This window comes from Corvus kubaryi, unplaced genomic scaffold (assembly GCF_017639235.1).
Source record: "Corvus kubaryi isolate FWS band 111438036 unplaced genomic scaffold, C.kubaryi_AGA036_p1.0 split3-131, whole genome shotgun sequence".
NCBI classification, from domain to species: Eukaryota; Metazoa; Chordata; class Aves; order Passeriformes; family Corvidae; genus Corvus; species Corvus kubaryi.
Window position 1 is genome coordinate 7,811,028 of NW_024582083.1, and position 15,204 is coordinate 7,826,231.

The window sequence follows — 15,204 nt, forward strand, 5'->3', positions numbered from 1 at the left end:
TATTATTATTTATAATATAATATAATAATATTATATTATTATTTATAATATAATATAATAATATTATATTATTATTTATAATATAATATAATAATATTATATTATTATTTATAATATAATAATATTATATTATTAGGAGAAGACAACATTCTGAGCTGAGGTCTGTACACATGCTTGGAGGCAAGTTTCTGACCCTAGGAGTTTACAGTCCATGCAGAATAGACAGAAGAAAGGACAGGGCATAGAGCTAATGGGTTATTATTCAGCCACGTAGAAGGCAAATGCAGAACTGGAAAAGGGCATGAATTTCTTAGCCTAGAACTCCTGACTTCTGCATTATGTTTGCGGATCATGCTAAGGAGATTAATTATTGCTGCTACTGTTGTCTCTTCTCAGACTTTTTTTAATAAGATATAAGATACTATGGAATTTACAGTAGGATTTTCTCCTCTAAAACTCACAGAATTTACGAGAGTATAAGAGTTCCTTCTGTTAGCTTTTTGTTCATTATATAAGGATACAGTTTACTTAGCTGCAATATCATTAAATAACACGGAACCCCTGCTCATGAGAATAGACTCAGCTTCCCACAGATAAATTTAGATCTACTCAGTCACAAACAGACCTCAAAGATCTTTGAACATGGTAACAGCAAAAGCTGAGTGCTGCTTGCTAGATCTCAAAGTCTTCATGTCTATTTGGGGAAGTACAGTAAGAAAGGGGCAGCTGAGCTATATGTCAGAAGATGTTAAAGAGAATGTCACTGAAAGGTGTGAAGTTTTCTATTTTTTGCATGCCTGTAGTACACAAGATGGAAAAAGCTATTGGTTTGTCTGAATGAATATATGAAAATGATTTATGAATTTAGGGTAAGGCATATGTGCTTTTAACACATTTTTATTAACACTTCTAAAAACAGCAGTAAAATCTGTGTAGAAAGCTAAAGGACTTGGGTTAGATTGTTCTGCTGGATGACAAATCTGTTTTGTGAAGGTTTGTGGGAGGCAGGACTGCTTGTTAGAAATGTGGGGGTTTTTTGGTTTTGTTCCCCACTGCCCCATCCTCATTATCTTTCTGCTCAGTGCTAAGTATTTGCTTTTCTATCTGGCTCTGAACATTGATCATGACTACTAAGCTGTTTTTGCTTTTAAAACAAACTTTAATTCTACCTCTCATTTACATTAAAGTCTTAGCTTGAAGGTCATTTTACACAGTTGGCATGAGATGCCAAAAAACTGTAGTAGAAATGGTAATAAGGCCTTGTCTTTTGGGGGTTTTGGTTTGGTTTTTTACAACAGAGTGATGTTTCATGTCAGATCTGATGGTTGGAATATCTGTTATACCTATATTTTAATCTATATCAAAAAGTGTTCGTGTATGTAAAAAGCTTATGGAGCGAACAATAACGCACCTCCTGCCCCATCCCTGGCAGAGCCAGGCTGGATGGGGTTCTGGAAAGTGTCCATGCCCATGGCAGTGAGACTGGAACTATGTGATCTTTAAGGTCCCTTCCAGCCCAAACCATTCTATCATTCTATGAATAACTGTCTCTTTTTGCATATTAATGTTGCAATTACCCCCATCCTCTATTCCTAGAACCAAGGTTGTGAAGAAGCTACTGAAGAGTGCAGCACAAGAATTAATGAACAGGCCAGTTATGCTGTAAATAAGCTTCGCCAGCTAAATGACAAGCTTGAGTATAAGAAACAGGCTCTAAATTCCATTTGTAATTCACCAAAACCCGACAAAAAGGTACGTACCTTTAGTGTCTTCAGGTCTTTTTTGATTTTCCTTTTTTTTTTTTTGACTATGTGTATGTTTGTGTAGTATCCAGTTGTCACATTTTGGATGGGGTCAGACGGTTATTTCAGTCAACTTGTTAAATAGAAGGTGAAATCAGAGCTTAGTTTTAATTGGTTTTTCCCCCATATTTTAAAGTTGTTGTAACTAAAATTGTGAATTTGATTTATATTGCTTTGTTGGCCATGGGATAACGACCACTCTCCCGTGGTTTTGCTGCTTTGTCGGTGGCAAGGCGTGTTTCTCCCTCGCCTCTCTGCCCTGCCGTGCCCGTAATTACCCTCGGGCATCCCGTGTCCGGTGCCGGGCGCTCCGGTGCCGGCCGCTCCTGCCGCGCTGCCCGGAGGGATGTGCTGGTCAGCTCCTGGGCCCTCTGCTGGCTCTGAGGGGTCAGCACAACTCCCTCATCTGCAGCGGCAGCTCTGACGGACTTCCTCGAGCTAAGGGATAAAAAACCCCAGACCCGAGGGATGATTTGGAGTGATTTCTAACATAGCTGAATTCTTAGAAATGAAATCTATTCCCAGGCTCTTCAGTCACATGATGTGCACCTGAAAATGATAAAGATGTCTTCAGTAAGGTACATTTCATTAATAGCAATTTCAGGTTCCCATAAAACATACTGTGGGTAATATAGAATCCTATCTCAAGTGTCTTTTATGCTGGTATTGTGACAGTAGTGTGTAGTTCTAACTTGTGTTTTATTTTAAGGTGAGAGTTGACCTTTAAGATTGCTGTGTACTCCAGAAGTTTGAGGCATCATCGATTCCCTCACCTGTGATTTTTTTTTTTTTTGTCCATGTGAATTGTTCTCCCCCTGCTTTTGTACCTTTTCTTCTTTCTGAACAGTGTCCCTAAAGACATGAAGCTTGTGTGCTGCACCGGCTTTTTCCTATCAATTGTAATGAATAAACTTTTCTCTGCAGATTGTTTCTAAGCTGAAGGACGAAATTACTCTGATGGAGAGAGAGCACAGTGACCTTCAGCTGCACATTGCAAGAACAGACTGGTGGTGTGAGAATCTTGGCATGTGGAAAGCCTTCATTGTCTCAGGAGAGGTATGGGATTTTTTTCTGGCTTTTCTATCTTCTGGGTCTATTCAAACTTGCATGAAAAGCAGAAGAAAAATATGTAGATACTTTCCATATGCCTGTTTATACATAATTACTTGTCTGGGAAAGAACCCTAACCTCTTCTGAACTCCTCTTCTGTTTCCCCAGTGGCTACTGTGATGCATGCTCAAAGTTTCCATTCCTCAGACAGTGCTGTAATGGAGTTATAAAAATTACCTGCATGTACATAAACAAGTTTTGGTACTGGGTAATTTGCTATCTTAGGGGCACCGTTTTTCATGAGAACTGTCTCCTCCTATATTACCATGCTACTGCACTTGGGTGCAGTTGTGTCTCTGCTATGTCTCAAAGATGCAGTATTTACACTTTCTGTGGTTTGTATTATTGTATTTAATGGCTGTACAGTTTCAAGGGACTTGCATGCCCAGAAAGAAAGGGCTTTATATCTGTAAGTTGAAGAAGTTGTTACTTTTTTGTCTCGTTCTGCTGTTCCATTTGGGCATAGGCAGACAATTGTAGAATGCATGTAAAAAAATTATGATGAAAACAAGAAGTATTACCATCTTCTGGCTCTCTATTAACACTTATAAAGGGAACTCAGTGAATACTTGTTATGTAGTAAGTGCAGGCTGACATACATAAGAAATCTTCTTGACAATATCAATACAGAGAACTAAAGATTAATTTGGCCTCTACTGGCTTGCCTTTGTATGCCATTAAGAAAATGTTCCTGAAATGAATATAAATAGTTTTCTTGAGGTAACTTTGTTGGAGAAAAAAATCTATGCTGTGGAGTTTATCTGGTTGTGTCTTAAGCTCTTGCAAGACAGTGATAGTTCTGTCAACAGTTAAAGTCATTGTAAAAGAAGAAATAAATCCAACAGGTCAAAAAATGTAAGGTGCTATTTTTAAAACCAAATTCTTCATGTGGAAACATCTGGATTTGGTTTTGTTTCAATGCTGTTTGCAGGTGACACTATTGAGAACTGAAAAGTTCTTGTCTTCTAAGAGTTATTTGTAGCTTTTGAAACCTGGTTTTAAAATCTGGTAAATGCTGTGTGCAGAAAAACTGGAGAATGGCAGCTTTCTGCACATATGTAACCAAATACAATTGCTCAGCATCTCTGTCATTACCAGAGGAGAAGGTGGTTTGGCTAAAGTAGAGGGAGGTTGGAAGAGGCTTTTCATTACTTGCTGCCTTAGCTATAACTTATCAGTAGTACTGGATTGTAATTAAATGTAGGCCTGCATTAATTGCTCTGTTTGCAGCTCTATGCTTCAAAGGGTAGGCTGGAGAAAGCACGGGTGTTGTAATTATCTATGTTAATTAATTGCTTGGGAATATTCTAGCTGCAGCTGATGATTTCAGGGGGCATGAGTAGGTGACATAGTCTTTCTATCTCCAAAATATGTTGTTGCTAATCTCAGAATCCCAGAACCTGTGATTTTAGAGACAGAAAAACTTGGCCCTATTGTCTTGCAGAAAAGCTTAGTAAAAGTAAATTTTGCTATAGATCTTGAGCTGGAAGTGTAATAGCTAGTCATTGACCTTTTAAACTGATCTACTACATCAGTTAACAGAGAATGCATAAAAAATAGTTACTTAAGTCTTGAAAAAAAACCATGTCCAGATGCTTGTTTGAATCTTTCATTCTTCATAGTTTTGAGTCATTTAAATATACTAGGTCTGTGTGTGTGAACTATATATATTTAAAAAAAATCAGTGTAAATGGTATAATCTCCAGGTGTCTTTTGGTAGCTGGTATTTCTGATAAAACTTATTTTGAAGACTCAGTGTTTTGGCTGACTGGTAGAGGTTGAAAAATACAGTAGGAACATGCAGAATGAGGGGGCCTAGCATAACTTGTGTAATTCTGTGACTCTCTTCCCTGTTACAGGTGTATAACTTAGAGCTAAATAACCTAACTTGCTCTGCTTGCTTTAATGGTTTTTGCCTTGTGTCATTTAATATTGTAGCAGATATTCTGTCTCCCTTGTGCAAAGAGAGACTGTTTCAGAACATAACATCTTCTAAAAAATGTATTGTTTTCATAAGAAATTGAGTTTTTAGATCTGAATAAGGTGAAAAAAATTGCATGTTTCTTGTTGTTACTACACTACACACCTGGGCAAGAGGTGGCTGAAAAGCTGCCCAGTGGACAAGGACTTGGAGGTGCTGGTTGACAGCTGTCTGAACGTGAGCCAGGAGTGTGCCCAGGTGGCCAAGGAGGCCAATGGTATCTGCAGTAGTGTGGCCAGCAGGAAGAGGGAAGTGATTTCCCCCTGTACTTGGCACTGTACAGGCAGCACCTGAAATCAGGGCTAGGAAAGGGTTAGGAAGGTTGGGAAAAAGCTGGATGATTTTTTGTGTAGGAGCATTAGAAGCGCAGTGCAGTCTCATCGTGGGGCATGCAAGGTTTGGTGTTCAGCAGGAACTCTGGGCTTTGGCTGTGACCCTTGGAGCACCTTTTGGCTGGAAGCAGTAGGTAAGCTGGTGGCTTGTCAGATGTGCAGTTCATCCTGAGGGGCTGCAGGTCTGTCAAGGGTAAATGCAACCCTTGAATACATTAGGAGGGGAGTTTCCACTCAAGATGAGGAAGTGGTACAGCTGCTTTGCAGGTGCTGGGCCGTGTCCCTTGAGAAGGGTGGATTTAAATGAGGATCTTCTCCCATGAGCAGTGGTTCTGAAAGCACTTTTGTTTGCTTAACTTAGCAAAAGGGAGAATCAGAGGAATAGGGCTCTCTAGTTTGAATTCCATGATAGTTGTACGAGATGGTGCCTGTTAACAGCAGAGGACTAGATCTCCTGGTTTAGAAGACCTCCTAACATTACTTTTTTGTGTTTTCCAGTTGACTCATTAATTTGGAAAAACAAATTCACAAGTACATAAGTTGGTAAAAAATTTTGCATTCTTAAGAAGATTCTGAACACTTTCAGTATTTATATGAGGGTATTTGAGGGCAATTGAAAAAAAGCTGTAATGTATCTACATCTAGTAATTGGAATTTAGATGATTTTGCACATAGACCCAAACTTGAAGCAGGAGTACTAAATGCTCCCACTTTGAGAATGTGCTTTTAGAGGGATGACTCTCTCCTGACAATTACAGTTCAGATGACCCTACACGTGCAAATCCCTGCCCTGGGAACAAATTTGGCATGGAGAACCATAGGCATGACTCAAATCAGCAATTTCAGCACTGATCTCCCAGTATTCAAAAATGACAGCCAGAAGGTGTTTGTGAGTCACCTACAAGCACTGATCCAATCTAGCAGGGACTGTCCCAGACGATCCCAGTTCTTCTGTGCCATGTCTCTCTGACCTGCATCTTGGAGGCTGTTCAAGCATCTATTTCTGCAGTAGTCTGGCAGGAGATAGGCACTTCTCCAAATAGCTGCACTGAGAACCAGGCACATTTTCAGGCATTGAGGCTGGTGCTTTGTATTCTGTCTGAGTGCTGCTGCAGCTTTTTGACAGAGATATGTGAAATCTGGGCCTCCGAATTGGCTTCCTGGTGGCCCATGTGCAGCTTTATGAGGAATGCATCACAGGGAATATTACCAATGTACAGCTCTGAATAGCTTAAAAATATGAAGGTACATTTCAGCCTCATGGCTTTTACAATGGTGATGTAGTTGCTTGTCAAGTTATTCATCAATAGTATTGTGTTGTCAGATCTCTACAGGCTTCTCAGAAAAAGTATCATAATTATATAAATTTTAAATTAGATTAGTTAAATATTCTTTAGAAAAAGCTTTAAAGTTACAACTTTGCTCAAAAAGACTGGGAGTGGTATTTTATAGTTACCTTTTTGTTATTTGCATGTATATAAAGACAAGCATTCTAGTCTTGACAAGAGTCAAGTATTTTATGCATTTCCCTTATTTGCCTTTCATAATCAATTTGGGTGTCCCCTCAAAATAAGTAAACAAAAATTTGCTACCAATAGGACATAAGGATGAAATTCTTATGTCAATCCTCATATCAAATTAAGAAATAGTGTGATCAGACTGCTGCCATTGTCTCAAGAAAAATTGTTTAACTTTGCTGTAGTTTTCCCATTTGTACAATGTGGTCAATTGCTTCTCCTTCCTCTGACTGAGGATTGTAGTTTGATTCATTAGTATTTTTGTAAAGTTGTAAGTCTCTCAGAAATAGACACTGCATGGATACCACAAACTGTGCAAGCAGAACAGCTCAAGTGAGCAGAGAAATTGCTCTGTCACAGCACCAGCTGTCACAGGGCCCAGCTGCAGAGCTGCTGTGCCCAGTGTGTGGGTGAGCCTCAGCAGGAGCACTGGGAAGGGAGGGTGGGAATAAAGGGAGAATGCTCAAGTAAATGCAGATAGGAGAGATGGAGTATTGATGAGCAATCAGAAAGCTACACGGTAGGTACCTTAAAAACCAAAATAATACACCCAGCTGTTTGAAGAAGACATGTCAGGGAGACTTGCTTGCTGGTGGATGGTGCTGCAAAACTGTATATAAGGTGTGATAGTGGTTAGCTGGAGGACTGATTCAGGACTGGGACAGCATTTTGGGTGAAGGTTAGTTCATTAGGGGAATTGCTCCATATGTAGCTTTCAAATCTCAAGAGACGCGTGGGACTGATGACTGAGTTTGCAACCCAGTCATCTGGCAGCTCAAATGTTCCACTGTTTACTTTCAACAGAGATTACCTTGTTTTTTTTTTTCCCCACAAGGTTTTAGAAGAGAATGGAGAACAAGTGCCCTGTTACTCTGTCATGGTGAGTTTACAAGAAGTTGGTGGAGCTGAAACTAAGAACTGGACTGTTCCCAGGAAGCTCAGTGAGTTTCAGAACCTACACCGCAAACTCAGTGAGGTACGAATCCTGGCTATGGAAGGGAAAAGATACAAATTGCTAAAATGTGTCAGAATGATAAAAATTTAATGCTGCCAATTTTAATGCCAGCCTTTCGGCTTTTAGACCTTTACAGCTAGATCTCTATCTGCATATTTCAGGTCTCTGACAGATGCTTATAAAACTTGTTTACAATTATTTTTTTCCCTTAATAATGTATTACTGGGCTAACCCCATTTCAAAATGGTATATGCTCTGCGTGGATACAAAAATGCTGCTAGCAAGGATTTTCCTGCTATTTTCTAAGTCCGTGAGAGACTTTTCTCTCTCACAGAAGAGGTAGCAGAGTTATGTAAACAATTAAATACCTGCAGCCTTGAAAAGTCTTGTTTATAGTATAGTAGAAAAATATTTTGACAATGGATGTTTTAGGATTTTAGCCAATCACCCCCAATGGGTGGCTGATCCTTGTCCAATTAGACTATGAAGAAAAAAGTCTATAAAAGAGTTTGTAAAATAATTAAATAAATCAATCTTGCTGCACAATTCCTGCCTGTTGGATCATCTCTCCTCCTCCCTACGGCTGTGGGACACAGTAATATACCCTAGGGCATTTTTATTTTTTTTAATAGCTCTGCACTGTCACATAAGAGCCTGCTGTAAGAACTAGACTTTGTGTCTGGCTTCTAGGGAAGTATTAGAAATGACAGCTTTTGGGGAGAGAGAAAGTTGGGATTCTTTTTATAGTGCTTTAACTTTTCTGTCTGATAAAGTATAGATAATGGTGGTGTAAAGGGAAAGGGTGTAGATGTGTCAGCCCATAGTGGGAAAGGGAAGGTGTTTTCTTGAGAAGGGTGTGGAAGGGAGATGAGAGCACAAGGGAGTCTCTCCCTTTCCCTTCTGAACCACCTGTCTTTTTCTCTGCATACGTGTTAATTAAGCTCTCTCTTCTCCTACACAGTGTTTTCCGTCATTAAAGAAAGTTCAGTTGCCTTCTCTCAGCAAGCTGCCCTTTAAATCCATTGACCAGAAATTCATGGAGAAATCCAAGAACCAGCTTAATAACTTTCTGCAGGTAAGAAAACAGAGACAAAACCAACAGACATCTAAACAGAAGAATTGAGAGCATGATGTGTCTCTATTGCCTAAAGAGAGAGCCTAGAACAAATAGGTCAGACGTAAGGTTTGACACTATAAATGTCAAAGTTGTCCAAAATTCCTGAAGTTGAGATGAGTTTGACTGATAGTAACCATTCCTCTAGTGGTAAGTTAATTTAAACTTTGATTAATTAAGAAATCATAAATAATGAATCCTTTAATTGCCACTTGCAGCTAAAACACTTCACAACAAATCTCTTATAAATGAAAAATTTTAATAAAAAAAGAAAGTTGTAAGATGAAAAGCTTTATTCTTACTAGTTCCAGTACTTTAGAGCTAGCTTCTTAAAGTGTCTTTGTGAGATAGGGATTTTTTTTCTCACCCTACCACTGAGCTGTGACTTAATCAGTTTTATTGGATGCCTCAACACATCTTGTTCCTTAACAAGAAATATTTAATTGATGTGTTGCTGTGTTGTGATGTGTCATTATTTTTATTTCATAGAAATTACTCTCTGATGAAAGACTGTGCCAGAGTGAAGCACTTTATGCCTTCTTGAGCCCTTCCCCAGAGCACCTCAAAGTTATTGATGTGCAAGGAAAGAAATCATCGTTTTCACTCTCCTCATTTCTAGAACGACTTCCTGGTGATTTGTTTTCTCATCAGGAGGTAAGTGGTAGAAAAGTAATCTTCCCAAATTTAATTACTTATCCAAAGCAAGCAGGGAGAGTCATTAGTATTTGAATGGCAGGCAATATTTCCAAAGGTCATTTGTAATTTAATCTAAGTGAACAAAGAGTCAGAAGTAAGAGCTGCCTATGAATTTAAAAGGTGCTTATTAATAAAATAGGTTTCCTGCCTTTTGGTAAATGAATATAGGCAAATGTGTAAACTATTGCAGATAAAAAAATTGCAGTTAATGTGGGATTGTTTTATTTTTTATAGCAGAATTTTCCACTTTATGAGTTCTGGACATGCATATTTCAGAGGGGTTTTGGCAGGTAACAGTAATTTTCACTTGGGAATAGTCTCTTGGCAGGAACAGCTGTGTATCCTTAATAATTTCAGGACAACTTCTGAAGCAGAGATAGTTTTGACAAAAAACTGTTGGCAAATAGTACAGGCTTGCTGAGGGAAACTGCAAATGCAGGCAAGAGCCTATGTAGGCAAACCAGTTGGAGAATTTGTTATTAAGCCATAAAAACCCATTGTCTATGAAAATGCAATGAATAATAGATTAGTGACTAAAATAGCTCATGGACTATATTGACCATAATTCCATGGCACTCTATTCTGTGTTGTTCTTATTCAGATAATGCAACATTCAAGGAGCTGTTTCTATTCCCCGTTTTAGTTAAAGGTTATACAAAATTTGTATGAAATAGTTAATTTCTTACATACTGTAGTTGTCTGGAGTGGATGGGTGTTGTGCAGGATAACTGGAGTTTGGGGAACATGTACAGTTCTAGCCTTTTAATAGGGAGAAAGGTGGTCTTGCATCTCAGAAATAAAATCCTATATATATATCTTTCAAAATTATACTGTACTTGCATCTAGATGCTGAATGCGCCTCATTTCAGAGTAATAAATATACAGAAAGTTTGAGAAACTGGTTTTACACTTCAGTAGAAGTACTGGAGTTCTAAAATCCAATGTGCTTTCAGTAAAGTGGCAAGTAGAAGTAGCATAAAAGCATTGAAGTGTGAAGCTATTTTTATTTTGCTATTTAATTGAAAAACATCCTCAAGACAAAGCCAGACTGCATAGATATTGTATTATGTGAGTGTGTAGGAGGAAATAGTTAGGAAATACAGGAGAAGGAAAGAGAATTTTTAATAATAGTGTGTGAGAGGAGAAAGAACAAATAAACAAAGCAGAAATTATGCAACCGATACCGAAAAACTGAGGGAAGTAGAGCAAAAAATGCCCACAGAGTGTGGCAACAGAAGAGTTGGAACATAACTTCTTACTGAGTTTAAATTTAATACACTGTTCATTCCTTGTGGGACTAGGAGCTTAATTCTGGCCAGAGTGTATTATGCCAGGCACTGTGCAAATGCAGACAAAGACAATCCTGCTTCATATTTGTCTTCCTTCTCTTCTCCCTTCTTTCCTTAAGCTTACACATAAGAGAAGACAACAGAATACAAATGGTGGGAACTGTTAGACCCTCTGAATGAGTGTGTCAAATGATTGTCCTAATGTGAAAATAATAAAATAAAATGGAGGGAGAGGGATTGTGAGGCAGTCCGGGATTAGCTCTGCTGTTTCCTGGACTCCCATGTCTTTCAGTAAGAGCTTTCGATCAGCTCAGTCTTGCCCAGTTGACAGCATCTTGGACCAGATTTAACTTTCCTAAAGCAGTTAAACTAGGGTTAAATCGTTTGGTACAAGGTCATAAATGAAGTTAGTTGTGTTAAACTACACATAAAGCTGTTATAATTTTGTTCTTTTTGTAACTGAGAATTCCTGGTTTACTTTGTATTTTGGACTTTGTAGTAGAGAATGCTCTCATTCAGCTTTCTCTTTGACTTTACATCTCATCTCATCTCATATTTTCCAAATATATGTCAGAGGAATAATATTACCTCTTGAGTGTTGTTTTCAGGATTAAATACTGCAGCTATTTCTTTATATATACAACTCCTTGGACAGAGTTAGCTTTAGAACGTATTTCTTAGCTCGCTACACCAAAACCAAATCAAAGGAAAAATGTAGTTGATATCATCTAGAAAGAAGGGGTTTTAGGTTTATAAACTTACTGGCTAGAAAATGCACTGTAGTGTAAGAATTTACACTTCTTGTTGCATTTTCTAAATGTCAGGAAATTCACTGAATAGCAGAAAAAACCCCCAATATTAGATGATCGAAGGATGAGGACAAAAGGAAGAGATGATTGATATCTCTGAAAACCAGGCTGAAGAAGAAAATTTGCACATCATTCTGACCATTCCTGATCCAGAGACAGGGACATTGCACCAGCCTCAATGGAGGTCAGGTCTGCCTCTTCAGCTGTGCTCTAAGCATAGGCGGGCAGGGGAAGATCCAGGAAAGCAAAGGGATGTGTCAGCTGCCATGCCTAATGATAGATGTTGTAGTCCTGATCCTGAAGCAATCTTCATGACACTGAGAAACAGCCTGCTGTCTGCCCTTCATTCTTGAATAGATGGTACTGCCAGAACTGAGGTGGTTCAACCCAGTCATCTTCTGGGAGTCTGTCTGAATAACTCTTCTCCTTATGGTGCCCTGAGCTTCGGTATCCTCAGGCTCAGGTCATTATGTATCACAGTACTGTTTCTGCCTGGGACTGCTTCTCATTAATATTGCTTGTCTCTGCAGTGGCCAGTTCCCTTTCCACTGCTGGGTTTGGTTCCCAGTTTACTGCAAGGACAACTGGTTAGTGCCGGATCGCACTGAATGTCTTCAGCTGTGAAAGCACAATCTGTTCTCCTGGGGAGCCAGCTACCTGCTTCTCCCTGTGCAATAACCCTTTTCTTCCTAGCTGTTTGCAACGCAAACAGCTCCAGCTGGCTAGCTCCCCATCCTGGATGTTTTCTGTGGGTGTTGTGTCAGAGGAGGCTTTGCAATCACAAACACCTCTGAGTGCCATCTCGTGCTTACAGCTCTCACCCATTTCCTAGCAGTACATGACTCCCACATCACCTGCTTTCTTTTATCCAGCTGGTGTTGGTGGGGCAATATAGGCAGTAGATCCTGAAAATCTGGACAGCATTGAGGTGCTTACTGGGGCCAAGGCTGCAAGGAGAAGATACAGCAGTGATGATGATCCCAGCAGTGCAGAGTGTCCTCATCACTCTGGTCCAATGGGAAATGCAATCCCTTTTCAAATTCCCTAGTGATGTTCCTGTTTGCCAGGTCCTGCCAGCAGCAGTTGTTGGCTCTAATGCTGTTCTTTGAGAGGACTGGCTGTGCTCCTTTGCCAGAGCATGGCAGTAACTGAATCCATTCTGGAAGAAGGATGGGGTACTGCAGTGCATACCCATGTTGTCCTTCTCTTCCTAGGAAGAAACGGAAGAGGACAGTGACCTGTCGGACTACGGAGAAGAGGTGGATGGGAAGAAGGACTCTCTTGCTGAACCGTGTTTCATGCTGATTGGAGAGATTTTTGAACTGAGAGGAAGTAAGCTGTAAACCTGCTCAGTTGCTGTTGGGATCTATTGGCTCTGTGGGACACTTCTAAATTCAGATATTTTTGCTGTTTCAATAAGTGGAAACATTCTTGCAGTCTATATGGCCAGTTTGCTGGGAAGCAAGCTATTCCTCAGTAGTTCACAACTTTGGAGCTTTCATTCAAAAGTGAAATTCCAATATAAAATGGGAAAAAAAATGTAACTGGTAGGGGAGATCATTTGCATTTAATATTTTTAAATTTTTCATGAAAAAAATTGGAAAAAAGGAGAAAAGGACAGTAGTATGCTTTTTGTAAATAAGCTGTTCATTAGATTGTATGAATTCTGAGGAAGGAAAGATGGCTTTATTATACAACATGTCTCTTTAATGACTTATTAAAATGAATTTAATATCCATTTTAAGTGAATTATATATGCATTTTAGTTCTGCTATTTGTATGATGAAAATGATACTAGAATTGTGATATCTTTTAAACACTGGAAATTCCCCCCCCCGGCCCCCCCCCCCAAAAAAGTAACTGAATGATGTTAATAAAGAAAACTATTTTTGTTTCTTTTTGAATGTGCAGCCACACATGATGCTCTGTAAAATTATTTACAGGGTAACTATTACAAAATGTGGCACCTTCCAAAAATGGCAGATGTATCTTCCAAATATAGACTTTATTGTGATGGTGAACAGCATGAAAGAAAGATTAACCAGTAATTATTAGGAAGCACTCACATTTGTTTCCTTTATTTGTAATGGAAAGCTGACTGCTTGGTTTGAGTGAAAATGTTTTCAGAATTTTAATGGTGCTGCCATGAGTACTTTATACTAAATAGGTATGAAAAAGGTGTGAAGTTTGAGGGCATTTGTTTTTTTGTAGTAGAAAAAGGGTTTTGAGTAGTTGTATGGCTCAATAAACTTGAAATATTCTTACATGTAAAAATTTACAGTATAACCTAGAATGCATAGTATATGTATGTTTATGTAATCTGGAAGAATTAAAAACCATACAGCAAACAGTACAAGGAATGCAATCAAGAAAAATGGAACCTCTGTACAATTACTGGAATCTTAGAAAGGGTTATAACCATGTGTTTACTCCAGGGGTGGGTTGTTTGGGTTTGGTTTGGTGGGAGGTAGGGGGAAGGTTTTGCACGTAATCATGGGTTCTGTAATGTTATTAACTTCTTGGTCATTATTTTTTATCATTTTTTCATTGTTCTAGTGTTCAAGTGGGTCAGAAAAACATTAATTGCACTAGTACAAGTCACTTTTGGAAGAACTATCAACAAGTAAGTAGCTGTTGCTTTAACTGAACCTTCATCATCATTCTATGGAAAAAAAAACTGAGAGCAGAACTGTTAAAAAATAATCTGGACATCTTGTTGGATATGGTAATCTGCATTTGTTTTCCACAGCTGAATTTGCTAAGATGTTATGTTTATTAGAGAAAACATAGATATGTGAATTATCTTCATGTCGCCAAGTGAGGCCTGCATGAGACTATGAAGTCAGCACACCTGTCTGTACACACCTTCATGTGGAAAGCTGTATCACTGGTCAGAAACGATTTTTAGAAGTATTCTGCCAGCATAACAGACTGTTCTTCATCCAGTCAGTAACTAAATTTACACATGCCAGTATGGCTTTTAAAGCCTCTTATGTATGTTATGTAGCAGTAAATTGGACTGGTCTCAGACAGTATCCACTCGCTGAGTTTTAAATTGATTGGTTCGTTTGTTCATACCCTGCTGGTAACTGGAAAATGCCTGAAGGAGGACAGAGAGGGAAAGAATGTGTGAGCATAGCTTGCATGCAAAGTTCCTATGTGGCTTTTTACGTGTAGGTTGACTTTATATTTATTGATTTTATGGGATTTGGCTTTATGGCCCAGTTCAGCAGTACTGACTGGAGCCTGCTCTCTACCTCAGACTCATGGTGCTGAAGGCTACAGTGAGTAGTGAAGCCACAGGAGGAGGCTGCTATCTCCATTTGTAATCCCTTCAGTAATGTGCTTTGCCATCTGTGAAGGAACTTACTGTGCTTCTATCAAAACTGTCTGTTTTTATCCTAGCAGGCACATCTCTGCAGGCAACTAGTTTGGAGTTTGCTACAATTAGTTACCTGATTTTCATGTCTTTTCCTGGTGGAGCCTTTGTACTGCCCATCCTTGAAATGTAGTTTTGACGCACATTTCTGCTGTAGTAATGTAGTACTTGTAATTTGTAATGCATGTTTGTGGATTACATTGAAAAGCAGCCTTTTCCA

At 38.9% G+C, this 15,204-nt stretch overlaps 1 protein-coding gene across 1 annotated transcript in view; it reads left to right on the top strand.

The window, feature by feature from the left end:
* Positions 1–15,204, top strand: part of SNX25 (sorting nexin 25) — an 83,466-nt gene that overhangs the window by 63,464 nt on the left and 4,798 nt on the right. The window contains exons 10-16 of the mRNA XM_042014953.1: positions 1,597–1,752; positions 2,727–2,858; positions 7,578–7,718; positions 8,659–8,772; positions 9,301–9,465; positions 12,820–12,937; positions 14,162–14,228. Of these exons, the coding sequence (XP_041870887.1) occupies positions 1,597–1,752; positions 2,727–2,858; positions 7,578–7,718; positions 8,659–8,772; positions 9,301–9,465; positions 12,820–12,937; positions 14,162–14,228 (893 nt within the window). The remainder of the gene's footprint in view (positions 1–1,596; positions 1,753–2,726; positions 2,859–7,577; positions 7,719–8,658; positions 8,773–9,300; positions 9,466–12,819; positions 12,938–14,161; positions 14,229–15,204) is intronic.